The 13,277-nt window shown below is 40.6% G+C and overlaps 1 protein-coding gene across 1 annotated transcript in view; it reads right to left on the bottom strand.

The window, feature by feature from the left end:
- CACNA2D3 (calcium voltage-gated channel auxiliary subunit alpha2delta 3) overlaps window positions 1-13,277 on the bottom strand; it is a 778,957-nt gene that overhangs the window by 134,819 nt on the left and 630,861 nt on the right. Inside the window, exons 25-26 of the mRNA XM_072941510.1 lie at window positions 10,105-10,226; window positions 7,498-7,578 (exon numbers count right to left, since the gene is read on the bottom strand). Coding sequence (XP_072797611.1) covers window positions 7,498-7,578; window positions 10,105-10,226 — 203 coding nt within the window. The remainder of the gene's footprint in view (window positions 1-7,497; window positions 7,579-10,104; window positions 10,227-13,277) is intronic.

Genomic DNA, 13,277 nt, shown 5'->3' with positions numbered 1-13,277 from the left:
ATCTCTCATGAGCCATGTACAGGGAAAAAATCCTAGAAACTGTTTTCCACCAAAGCATGTGGGCATTTCCAATGTTCTACCAAGCATTATGCTGATTATACTGTTCAGAGGTTTATAAACTGGAGAGAAGATTAAGTAAATTACTGTCTTCACTGATAATGAGAGCATGTATTTTTAGAAAATCCAGGATCTTTGACTGGGAATCTGTATAACCACATATACAAAAATATTAGGCACAACTGATGGACACTTTCTGATACAGGAAGTTCTGTCTTCAACATCTACTTACACAGTCCCTGATTTAAATATCCCCTTCATTTTTTAAAAGATAAAAAGATGGTGAAATAAATGAGTGAACAAATTGTGTTTTAGGGGTGTGTGTGTGTGTGTGTGTGTGTGTGTATGTGTGTGTGTTTAATGGCCTGTGATATATTTTTATCTAAAGCAGGAGTTGGCAAACTTTTTCTGTAAAGGACTAGGTAGTAAATATTTTTGGCCTTTTAGTCCAATAGGTCTCTATACAACTACTCAGCTCTGCTATTTTCACAGGAAGGTATCTATAGATAACATGGGCACAGCTATAATTCAATAAAAAGTTATTAACAAAAACAGCTGAGAGATATCTGACAAAGTACTTATATCCAGAACATATAAAGAATCCATATTTCAATAATAAAAAGGCAAATAACCTAATTTAAATATAGGCAAAGGATCTGAACAGACATTTCCCTGAGGAAGATATGCAAGTAGCTGACAAGCACATGAGAAGATGCTCAGCATAGTTAGTTATTAGGGGAATGCAAATCACCACATGCCCACTAGGATGGCTAAAAAAAAAAAAAGACACAATAGTAAGTGTTGGTAAGGATGTGGAAAAATTAGAAGCCTCATACGTTGCTGGTGGGATTGTAAACATGGTGCTGCCAATTTGGATAACAGGTTGGCAGTTCTTCAAAATATCAAACCTACAGTTACCATGTGATCCCAAAATTCTATTCTAATTTCTACTCAAGAGAAACTAAAACATATAGCCACACAAAAACTTGTATGTGAATGTTCTTACCAACATTGTTAATAACAGTTAAAAAGTGGGAAAACCCTAAATGTCCATTAATTGATAAGTGGAAAACAAAATATTGTATATTACATACTGTGGAATGTCACTTGGAAATTTAATAAAATGGAGTACTGATACTTGCTACAACGTAAATGAACCTTGAAAACATTAAGGTCAGTGAAAGAAGCTGATAACAAAAGACTACGTGTTGTATGATTACATTTATCTGCAATGTCCAACATTAGTGGCTTGTGGGAGTGAGTGTCCTGGAGAGTTAGCATAGAGGATCCAGTTTCTCAAAACTCTAGGCTATTTTTATTCCTGGAGCAATGATCCTCAGTGTGCCTTGTCACTGGCTACCATGGTATGCATAGCAGCTGTTCTACGTGGTCAGCTTTAACTCAGATTCTGTTGCAGATTTGAAATACAGCATAATCGGTAGCTACATCACTAATCTATTTCTGTGAAGTTTGCTGTTGTCATTCCTATCGACTTAGGCCTTGTTTTGCCCTTGCATTGCACCCATTAGACAGGCTTAAAAGAAAAAGACAAATGCCAACACATAAAAAGCCCCACCTCATAGCTGACATTTAGAGCAAAGACTTGCCTTGGGTTCCTCACCTCCCCCGAGGGCATCTGCCCATCAGTTCTGTTTTTAGATCTTAGTAAATACCGCCCAAACCTGAGAGACTCATTTGTGTCTCAGAGCACCCATTGAGACACAGCATGTATGAGGGATCTCATCCAAGATTCCTGGATAAGTTCATTTCTTCTGCCCAGAATACTTTCCCCAAAGATCTTTGCATAATGGCTTTATTTCATCATTCCGGTCTCTGCTTGTGTCACCTCCTCAGGGAAGCCTTCTCTGAGCCCCATCCTTCTCCCCAGTCTGGAAAAGCATTGTCTCTGCCACGTACAAGTATGAACATGAGCATTCTTCCCTGCCTTTGCCACTGCCAACCACACTTTATTTTCTACAGAGCATTAACCGCTTCCGGAAATTCCCTCCCCTCTTCCTCCCTCCCTCCCTTCTTCCTTCCTTCCTTTCTTCCTCCCATTTATACAACACATGTCTGTTGTCTGCACCTCTCACGCAAATGGAGGCTCCCCACTGACAGCAAACTGGACTGAATGTTTCTTCCCTGGGCAGCTGCCATCTCTGCCTCTGGGCCTGGGACGCCGATAGTGCCCTCTCACTTTATCAACAGTCAACCCCTCATGCAATCCACAGTGGCCTACTGTGTGCTTGTTCTCAGCTGTATCTCCAGCACTAGGTACACTGCAGGTGCTAGATAGCTACTGAATTATTTAATTAAAAAATTAAGAAATGAAACAGGATCTTTTTGTAAATGAGCCTATAAGGGAAAACACTGAATTTGAAAGCACGAAGAGTTGAAGTTTGTCTGTCAGTTTAATCCAGCATTTCTCAATCTCACCCCTATTGACATTTTGGACCAGATCATTCTTTGTGGTTGTGGGGACTGTCCCATGCCTTGATGTTTACTGGCACTCCTGATCTCTACCTACTGGATGCCAGTACCACCCCTCTTAACCAACTGTGACCATTGAAAATGTTTCTGGACGTTGTCAAATGTCTCCGGAGGGGCAAAACTGCCCCTGGTTGAGAACAACTAGCCTAATCAGTAAGTATTAATTTCTGCTATGATAAAACACTCCATTTGTTCATATCTAACAAACTAGAGGTCTATCCATGTAGACCTGACACATAATTCCTGAATACTAGTCAATTCACATATACCAAATATATGAAATCCCACCAAAGGAATGTTGATAAGCTGTATATTTGCCTGTAACATTTTGCCAACATTATTTGCCCAATTCTAAAGAAGGCTCTATATTAAATGGTACACAGTAAACAGTTTAAATAGCCTGTACCTGACAATAGCTAATGGTCGATGATGTTAAGCAATCTCTTTATTAATCAGTTGGTTAAAATGGGATCATCTGTCCTAACATCAAGCATCCCCCTTCATTACACTGCCCAGAATTATTCATTTGAGACCACATCACCCACATTTTGAAATTTCCCCCACGGTAGTCTGTATCTCTTGCAGACTGGCAGAGCCAAACCCCCTCCACAAACTTTACTAGAAGTACTGAATTTTACACTTAAAACAGGTAAACTTTTGGTATATAAATCATATCTCATTAAATCTGTTAAAAATATTTTTTTCTGTAACCAATGCTTCTAATGTCTATAATCTATTTCTTTCTGCTGCTGATCAGATTAACTATTCTAAGCATCACATTAGGTGCTTGGATCTCACAAAGGACATCTGCTGGTGGAGAGACAACTACTGGGCCTACATACATGTAGTTGCCATTAGGATGGGACACCTAAACAGTTTTTCCATTCCTTAAAATACCTATATGGGTCTGTATCATTTTACTACAGAGCAAACTGGAGTTTTTAGCTACTGAGTGCCTCTCTTAAGAGTTTTGGTCAAGTACTATGTTTTCATTGTCTGGTCAGAAAATTTTGCAAGCGTATGTACCTACAGATAGCAGGTAAAAATGAAGCCCATTTCTCTTGAGTCATTTAGTCAGTATTTCTGATATATTTACCATATATCAGCTCTTACTTAGCACTGGGAATAAAAAGGTAATTGGGACAGTCCTTGCCTTCAGAGAGTTTAAAATTTATTTAAGAAATTAAATGGAACATTTTAGGAGAGATTTTACATTTTGATATGTTAAAATTTACATTTTAAAGCAAATGCAAATAATCCAGAATTTATCATATCTGTTACTTTAAAAATTCAGAAATCTGAACTTCTTATCAAAAATGAAGTATTTTATATTTGTCAGAGGGAGAGACTAGAAGGAGAATAAGGGAGTCAGACAAACACTCCAAGGAGGGAGGAAGTTCTCTGCATATTTATGTTCCTATTTGGTTCATTTCCTCCCCCCATGCATTCCTTTTCTTCTCCACATCATTTCCACCCTAGCATGGTGGAAACAGTGTCAATGATTATTGGTCTGTAGGGCCTGTCTCTCCATTGAGAGTGGAGTGGAGAATTAACACCATGATCTAGGTAATTTATGGAACTCAAGTCAATAACAACTAAGTAAAGGTAAAACAGGTTTCTACAAGTTCAGTGCAATTTACAGAATGTTCATTGAGGGTCCACTGTGCTCCAGGGACTCCACTGGTAAAGTACAAAGTCTTGGACCTTTAGGAGCTTCTAGATATTTGCTCAGCATTTCAATTCACTTGTCCTATGTAGACATGGCTTTAAAAATAAATGCTATTTCCGAGGTCTCTGGTGGGTGTGAGTGGAGACAATCACAGGGCCTGGTTATTATTTGTTTGTATCTAGAGTGCTAGCAAAAGCAGGAGGTCAGGAAATATTTATTGAATAAATGAGCAAATGAATGAAAAAATATGCTGCCAACTTGAAGATAAAGATGGGCCACCTCAAATCCTAGCATTTTTATATTTCTTCATATTCAGGTATTTTCTTGTTTGTTTTCTCATTTTTATTCCCAGATTAACCCAGAATAAGGTAAGGGAGATAATAATCCCAACCTTATTTTAGACAGAGTTTCAGGGACCCAAGACCACACACCGAGCAAGTTTATGGAGTGAGTGACAAACCTATGTGGACCTTACAATCCCAGCTTTGCATTTCCAATAACAACAGAAAAATGGACTGGGGGCCTGACACACACAGCAGGTTCCAGGGCTCTGGAAAGACTTAGTGGGCCAAAGAGAAAGTCCTACCACTTCTTCCTTTGCAGTGGGAAAGCAATTAAGAAAATTTAGCTTGCTAGTGGCAGCTGGAGAGTTGGCAAGTTCCTCAAGAGAAGGACTGTAAGCAATGTCATAGGCCAAGAAGATGGATGGGGCCCATTTATGTGCTGAGGCTGACATATAAATGGAATCTGGCCCAGTTTGACTGCCCTTTCTTCAAAGATGTCATTGACAGATGAGTATCTAAATGTTTTTGTTTAAAAAAGAAAACAAGAAAAAAAGAAAGAAGAGAATAATACACACACAGACAAAATCAAAACAGGAAACTCTTTCTATCCCAAACAGACACATGTAGCCAATGAACATGAGAATACCAGATCGGACCTGGGAGGAAGGCAGGCTTTTCAAAGTAGTTCTTAATAATGATTTGCAAAGTTGTACACTTTTCCTTTCAGATAAATTTCAGTTTAACACAAGGATTTCACTGAAGCCCCAGATTACTGCCACTGGGCTGCATCCCATCTGCTATTAGAGTCACACTGATGGGAGACAAGTCTGCTCACATATTCATCTTCACCTGCCACAAAAGGTTTCTCCCCCAATTAAAATGAGCTTTTAAATTTTAGAGTGGTAAACAATGTCTACTTAATCTGAGGAGAATACACAGAAGAAAGTTACTGAACCTAATCACACAGTGACATGTGACATGATGGGTGACAGAGTCAATGAAATTTGAGGGAAGTGCTGAAGAGGCCTCTCTGCTTTTGGAGACAGAAAGGTCCTTTGGAGGTCACTGCCTTCATGGCAGCCTTTAAGACCAAAATTGAGCAATTCTGTTCTATCTTATGTCTACCCAACCCACTTTAAAAAAGATTAAAAATCAGCAGATTTACAAGATAAGAACTAAATACAGTTCATTGTATTTGTTTCTTTGTCCTGCTCTGTAATTATCTTCCAGAAATGGTCACCAGCTGATACACACTGAGTCTCAGTAACAAGAGGATGACTCTTCCACCCATTCAGGGTGGGCCAACCATGTCTCATGACTTGCCTGTGGTCTCTGGCCAACTGTATAACTCAACAGTGGACAAGTAACCATTTGGAAAAGTCACAGTCTTTTCCAGACTGGATATAGAGTGCCCAGGCTGAGTCCACGTTTTGTCCATACTCAGCCAAATAGACATTTATGAAATACAAGCCATTTGGAAACATTTGAGCATAGCTTGCAAACTGGGACAGATGTGCCTGGGATGGGTACAGTGATCTTAGGGCCAAAACAGAGCATCCCTCATGATGAGTGAATGAGAAATCCAAGGAAAACGTTTTAGAAAGACATTTCAAACAGATGGACAGATAGTTTGGCTTAGACCATGTCATTATCAGCTGTTGCATGTGGCCCCAGCTCCAGGGAGGTAACATGCCTTCAGAACTAGCTGGCTGGGTCAGCTTGGAGGTAAGTAAAGCTGATCTTTAAGCAAAAATAAATCTTGCTGAGCTAAATAATCCTGTCTCAACTTTCCTCAGGGAACATGAGACACTAAGAACAAAATGTGAAGATAGCAGTCCTGAATTTTCAGTTCTTATCTCCTGGATGATTAGGTACAGATCTACCTAGGTCAAGATGAGCTACAGCTCAGATATATAAGACTGTCTTCCTTGCCAATAACCCAGGAATAACCAGGGCAACCAGGGCAACTGTCTCTAAATCTTTCAATCCCTGCCAATATAATTATGATGTAAAGGCTATGTCAGAAATAAAGTGGGGGAATAAAGCAGTATTTCCTAGCCAAAGAACAACCGCTTCAAACAATCTGATCTATTTGAATTCCCTTCCACAAATACTGTGTATGGTGCCACAGAAGTTGATGTTCAAAGTCACCCTACAGTACAATTTATTGAGGGAAGCTAACTGAAAACCAAATGATTCCCTTTTGTAAATCTAGCCAATACCAAGATGGCACTTGGAGGGTCTCACTCATCCATGAACCAAAGGCTCTGACAATTATTTATCAGAAATAGACGATGTGCCAGACATGCTTTTAGGCTCAATTTTTCTAAACAGCTGTCCTCAGAGGAGGGCTTGTGACAGTTTCTGACCTTTTAGGCCAAATACCACCAACGAAAGCTCCTCAGTCAGTCACAAAAATCTACTGATACATCCGAGAGTGAGAGAGATGGGAAAAGCCAGAGACAGGGTTTCTTTGACAATTCAAGACTCAGTCATAAAGCATTTTAGCTTTCTTCTGATCGCAAACCCAGTACCTGCAGATACATCTAACTCTAATCCCTCAGGGGGGTTAGGGTAGTGAAAATCTCATGCTCTGCAGAGAAAGGAACATTTCAGCTTGCGTTTGCCTAAAACAAACCCACAATTTCCTTGTATGGCCCATGTTATCCTAATGATACAGAAGTGGGAGATCTGCAGCTTACTTTAAATGAGCACGGTACCTACTGTCTAGAAATTCTCTTCTGCACATACCAACAATTTCTTACTAGCTCAGAACTTAAGAATGAAAGTCCTGGGAAATATTTCTGTTTTCACATCAAAGTCAACCAGTTCTCAGAGACGTAGATTGGAGGAGGTGACATGAAGCTGATGAGGAGGTAGTTTTTAATGTTTTTACCTTTCAAAACCAACAGTCTGATACACAGAAGTAGTAGCCTGGCTAGATGAATGGACACCATGCTTACTTTGTTTCATCGACTGAAATTCATCATCATTTACCTGCCACCACGGGAGATTTGCGTTCATCCAGGAGCTGGATGGAGGTACTCGCCGTCACCACATTGCTTTTGTTGACCATTCCTACAAGAAAAAAAAAATGACAAAAATGAACATAGTGCTTATGTTGTGAGAGCGACTGTATTGGTTTGCAGTCACCAGTTCTGCAGACTGCTGGGGTTTGCTTCCCAGAACCCAGAGCTGGTCGTCCCTGTTAGGTTGCAGGTGCTGGATATTAGTCCTCTCAGCTGAAGAAATCAATGCACTGAGTTCTGACCACCCACACTGGGGAACATCCAGCTTCTTCCCATCAAAATTATTAACTACCATGAAGGGATCACATTTTTAAAAATTTGTGGTTACTAATTGCAATGTTTACTTGTGTCAGTTACCATATTTATACTGCCTTTCTAAATACAGCTATTGGAGAGCTGCTTGAGATAAAGTTTTGAAACTATTTTACTATGAGTTGAGAACTTTAGCTCTGATTTGTTGGTTAAAACTTTACTGATCTATAAAATTCTAATTTCAAGCCCAGTTTTTCTGAGCAAAAATATTCTAAACAGGGATAGAGCTAGAAGGCAATTCTTACCCCAAACTCTTATTAATGTGGTAGCAATATTGTATTGGTGTAAAGATATTTTCTATTACCAACAATGGTTCTAATATCCATGAATTAAAAGACGTTGAGCACAAATTCCTAACACCCATAGTTAATAATTGCTAGTCCACTGCCTGCCTCATAAAAATTGTTCAGTGAATGTGAGTTGGATGGAATCCAATTGATTTGAGAAGCAGGAAGAAGGCAGATCTGAATTTGAATACACTTAAGAATTTTTTTTGGCCCGAGTCTAAGCCATAATAAAAACTAACTTCTCTTCCAGTGTACAGGTATTCAACACACAGGATTAAAAATGAGAGAGAGCTCCACCACAACACTTGTCCTTGGTCATTTTTAACATTTTCCCTAAATCTAAAGGGGCCATGAAATCTCATAAGATATTATGTCACCCATAACTTCATCATGAACAAGGTAAATTCCTTTTCATTATATGATTTCATTGAAAGTTCAGTGAAAACCTCATTAGCCAAAAACCAATTAGACAACGGCCTTAATTAATTAGAATTTTTTTCCGGACATAATTCTTTGTGGGAACAATGGTGAGCAATAACAAAGCAAACTGACACAAGGAAGCATCACACACAAGCACGCACACACACACACACACAGAGCAGTTTTGTGGGGGGTGTTTTCTATTCCCCCAGCTCCTTCTCCCTGCCCAGTATTGGGGAAAGCCCTTCTGGATAACTTGATGGTTCTAGTCCAGATCTGGCAAGCTAAGTTCTATTTTTCTCTTTGGGAGACTATGAAAAAGAAAGTACCATGAGATTGCATGATAAAAAAAGACATTATTATTGATAGATTTACAGCAGAATAAGAAAGCCCACTGTCTCTCAGTTGATATTTTCAGCAATAAAATATGATACAGATAGGCATAAAGAAAGAGACTTGGTCACATGGAAATTTATATTTGAGAACATATACATGTACAAGGGCATGAGTACACACAGGCCTATCAGCAAAGGAGTACAGACTTCGAGAATCTTGGTCCTGAAAGGAACCTAACTGATACTCTCCTCTAAAATCCCGTCCAGCAAGAGAGTTTCTACAGTAACATTTGGACTTCCCTTGAACTCTTCATTAATGAAGGACCCTCTTACTGTTGAATCCATTCAACTAATTACTAGACAACTCTTGTCAACGTGTCTTCTGCAAATTTTGAGAGCCCTCTTTCTAAAGATGTTTTCGTTCACAGAAACGAACAAGTGCCAAGACTCAGGCCCTAATATAAAACATAAGTATATACTGAACTGTCCAGAGCAATCCAAGTTTATAGAATTATGTCTTATTCATCTCTGAAGTTTCTACAATGCACAGTTAGAAGCCTTATACAGAATGAGCACCAAAAATATCAGATGCATGAGACAAGAAAAAGCCAAGGACAACTGAAAAGCCTTTCATTTGTCTTGCTTCTAAAACTGGTTCAAATAAAGGCAGTGTTCAGTTCTTTTTTGGAGGGAAGTTACCTTAGTTTTTTAAAAATAATAACGTAAAACCTTAGGATTTGAAGAATCATTGGCTACATGTTTCTCATTGGGCACTGCAGCTCCCCCTGTCAGGAGAGCACAAAGTCTTAAGTCCTTGCTCTTGCATGTTGATTTAAATCCGTTCTGATGGGAAATTGTAGGCCTCCAGAAAGTTCTGAAAGAGGATGTCATGGCTGCCTGAATTTTCTCTAAGTAGGGCCATGACAACATTTAAAAAACCTATTGAGAAATTTGTATTCAAATTCTGCATGGTACAAAATGACAGTCTTGCTCCCTGAAATGTTCTTTGCACAGTCTGGTTAAGCAAAAGCCTCATTTTATTTGGGTTGCTACATTTATGGAACAGGTCACTGGTTCAGAGCTGGGCCAATGTTTAGCATTGGCTCTTAAGGTTGAATTTGGCTTCTTTTAGCCCCCAGGTCACTCCACCATACTCTGCATGCAATGCCCAGGCCAGCAGGATGAGATGGACAGAGCCCCACCTCCAACAAAGGCACCCACCTGTGCTGAAGGGGATCGAGTAAACGAAGCTTCCTGGAATCTGCTCCGCAGCTCTTCGGTACCACAGAGGGAAATGGTCTGCATTAAAGATGTTCTCCTTATCTCCAGCTTTCAGGAAGTCCCTTAATATAGAAAGGAGTAAGAAAAGTATGACACGACCCAGCAAGGAAAAGCTGGACGCAGGGTGCATCCCAACGACTTTTGTTGGGTAAAAACAGTGTTGGATTTTAGAGCCCTCACTTGCCTTTCTCAGTACAGCAAGGACCTGTGTAACATTTTCTACCCCAGATTACCCCGAAATATCTTGTAGAGCCCTGGCAGTCAGATTCCTAGTGGATGAAATGATTTTTCCCAGTATATCTAGCGAACTAATAGTCTTTTATCACCTGAAGCAAGCAAATCAAGCCTCCAGAAATCATATAAGACAATGGGTAGTCAGAAAGCTTTGTCTTGCCTTAAAATCCAACCACATAGACACATATCCTTGGAAGGATCAGCATCTTAAGTAGATCTCACTCTTTTCAGAAAAAGTGTAAAGGAAGTACAGTGGATCCACGTGGGGAATCTTTGGTTCTTCTTCCCTTCTCTCTCTACTCTCTAGCCCTACAGGACTGTGCCCCATCTCCTCTGCAAATCCCTCGTATCTCCTGACTCCCTGCCTACTGCCCATCATGCCTCTGTCTATCCAGAAGGCTGCATGGACTCTCTTCCCCATCTCTTCCTGTCAAAATCATGCTCATTTCAAGGTGTGCCTCAAATACCACCTACCATATGAATTCACAGAATCCACACCAGGGTCCCACAGCATCTTCACACAAACACAGCCTTCTTTTTCCTTGGCCTTATCTGCACAGTCATTATGTCCCATTCCAAGCTTCCCAAGATCTTTGAGGAGAGGAGCTTCAGTTCAAATTTTTGTATCCTTCCCCAGAGGGAACATACTGAAGATCCAAGAGTGTGTTCACTTGACTTAACTCCAAAGAGTCACGCTTACTCTCCAGCATGCAAGTGCCTTGTCTTTGCTGATATGGTTATTCCTTGGGGAGGAAATGACTACCTGGCTAGTCTAACTCTGCACAGATCTTTCAGAAAGGGAGCCCAGTCAGGGCATAATGTGCATGAAGAGGAAAGTCCACCAGCTGAACCAGAAATGGCACCACTTTCGAGCCAGCAATTTGTATCATGGAGTTGGACCACATAGACCTGAAGAGAATAACCAAATATTCTATATTGTTTCAGCATGGTCAAATGTGTATGCCAAGTTATAACCAGCTGGTTATTGGAAGCTACTTGAACTTGCAGCCAGCTCAGGAAAGCATTCTGTAGTTTTAGGATATGGCCAACCAGCAATCCCTTGATTTCTTCCAAAGATGCCCATGCCATTGGAGGCCACCTCAAAGCTCTTAAATAGCCTGAAATATGCCTCCCTGTAATTCACATTAGCATGTCCAAATTCCACTCTAAGGGCATAGACATTACTTTGTTGGCATTCCCCGGGCCTGGCACTCATCAGACACTCAATGTATGCTCAATGATCACAGGATAAATCAAGTCTCATATCCAGATTAGAGCTTCTTGCATATTGCAGACAAGTTGCTCTATCTTTCCTAAATAACATCTCTTATTTTTTTCAAATTCTTTTATCAATATGGCTACCTCTGCCCTATTAACACCCCTATGAAATTCTGTGCTACTAGAACTGTTCATAGTAGATCAAAAATGGCCTGACGTAGCTGCCTACATTTGTTTACTGACTCTGACTGACAGGATGATACTCCAGAAGTTAAAAGCTTTTTTTTTTTTAACTGGCAAAAGCACTCTCCTCTCATTCAGAAGGCCAACTTTGGAGTTATGAGCAAGACTGAGAAAATGCTGAGATCCCTGTGCTATTCAAAAAGCTGGCCTTAGGGAGCTTCAGGCTTGATGTGACAGATAAGCCCTGATTGGCACTGCTGTATTCAGCGGTAATGTTTTTTGATCCTAAGATCATCAGGCTTCATAAATACTGAAAAGTAGCTTTTTCATTTTTGTTTTTTTTTTTTTTTGACATGAGGTGCTCCATAAAACTGACTTGGACAGGTATGTGAAGGAGACAATGCTGCGCAGCCCCAGGTGGGATGAGCAGCTGTGCCTTCCATGCTGGGCCACAGGCACAGTCACAGCATCAGCCCTACTCGCCGGGGAGGTGGGTGTAACCACAGGGAGGAAGGCTCCCTTCCCATGCAGCAGTTAATGGTGCTACAGGAAGACCCTTTTCAGTCACAGTAGTGGGATAATAGCTTAGTGGGAAGGTATGAGGTGGTTCTCACTGACACTGATGGACACATTTAGGCAACAGGTCTAGGATACTGAGTGTTCCGTGTCTGCTGTCCAGGACTAGACCATGCTGGCAATTGGAGCAGCACACAGAAGCCACAGTGCTTGATTCCCATTAGCTCTAGTTAATGTGAGAAGCTCTGGTTGCCAGGAAACCTTGGGAGTCCCTGACAGCTACCAAGTAGTGATTCAGAAGAGAACAGGAAGGAGAGACCTGGTTCTCCGGAATCTCTGAAAATACCCTTTAGAAAAATAAATCCTTCTGGGTAAGATGAAAGCCTACTTCTGGATGCTAGGGGCTGTTAACGGTGTTGTGTAAGACGGGTTGAGGTTTTAGGCAGAGCTGAATGACCCTGGGTGAGTCACTTGGGTCAGTTATTGAGTCTCTGAGCCCAATTTACTCATCTACAAAGTGGGAATAATATTACACTTATCATGATACTATCAGAATTACACAGCACTACGCGTAAAGGGCTATTTAAACTGAAAATGGCTCCACAACTATATGGGATATTAAAGCTCAGGGGTTTCTTTCATTCTCTGTGGTTCAAATGGGAGCTGTGCAGCACTCATCTCTTAGACTTAGGACTTGGGGGGAGAGCAGTCACTGTACTTTGGAAGCTGGTATCACTGGATGCTATGTGTGTGCTACATGTATTTCAAAAGGCCACACTAAAAGCACGAAATATATTGTTAATAATGGGGATGTTGGTGGGTTTCAGAGGCCATGAACTAAAATGTATCTACTTCCAAAAGCAGATAGTGGGGATAGAAGCTGGAACCTCAGTGTAGAAGGCTGATGGGCTAGTTAGCTCTAGGATGGGAACTTTATATCATCCACAACTCTTCCCAACACT

The sequence above is a fragment of the Vicugna pacos genome, chromosome 17 (assembly GCF_048564905.1).
Source record: "Vicugna pacos chromosome 17, VicPac4, whole genome shotgun sequence".
Lineage (NCBI taxonomy): Eukaryota > Metazoa > Chordata > Mammalia > Artiodactyla > Camelidae > Vicugna > Vicugna pacos.
Note: the sequence above shows the minus strand (reverse complement) of the source record. Positions and strands in the feature narration are given on the sequence as shown.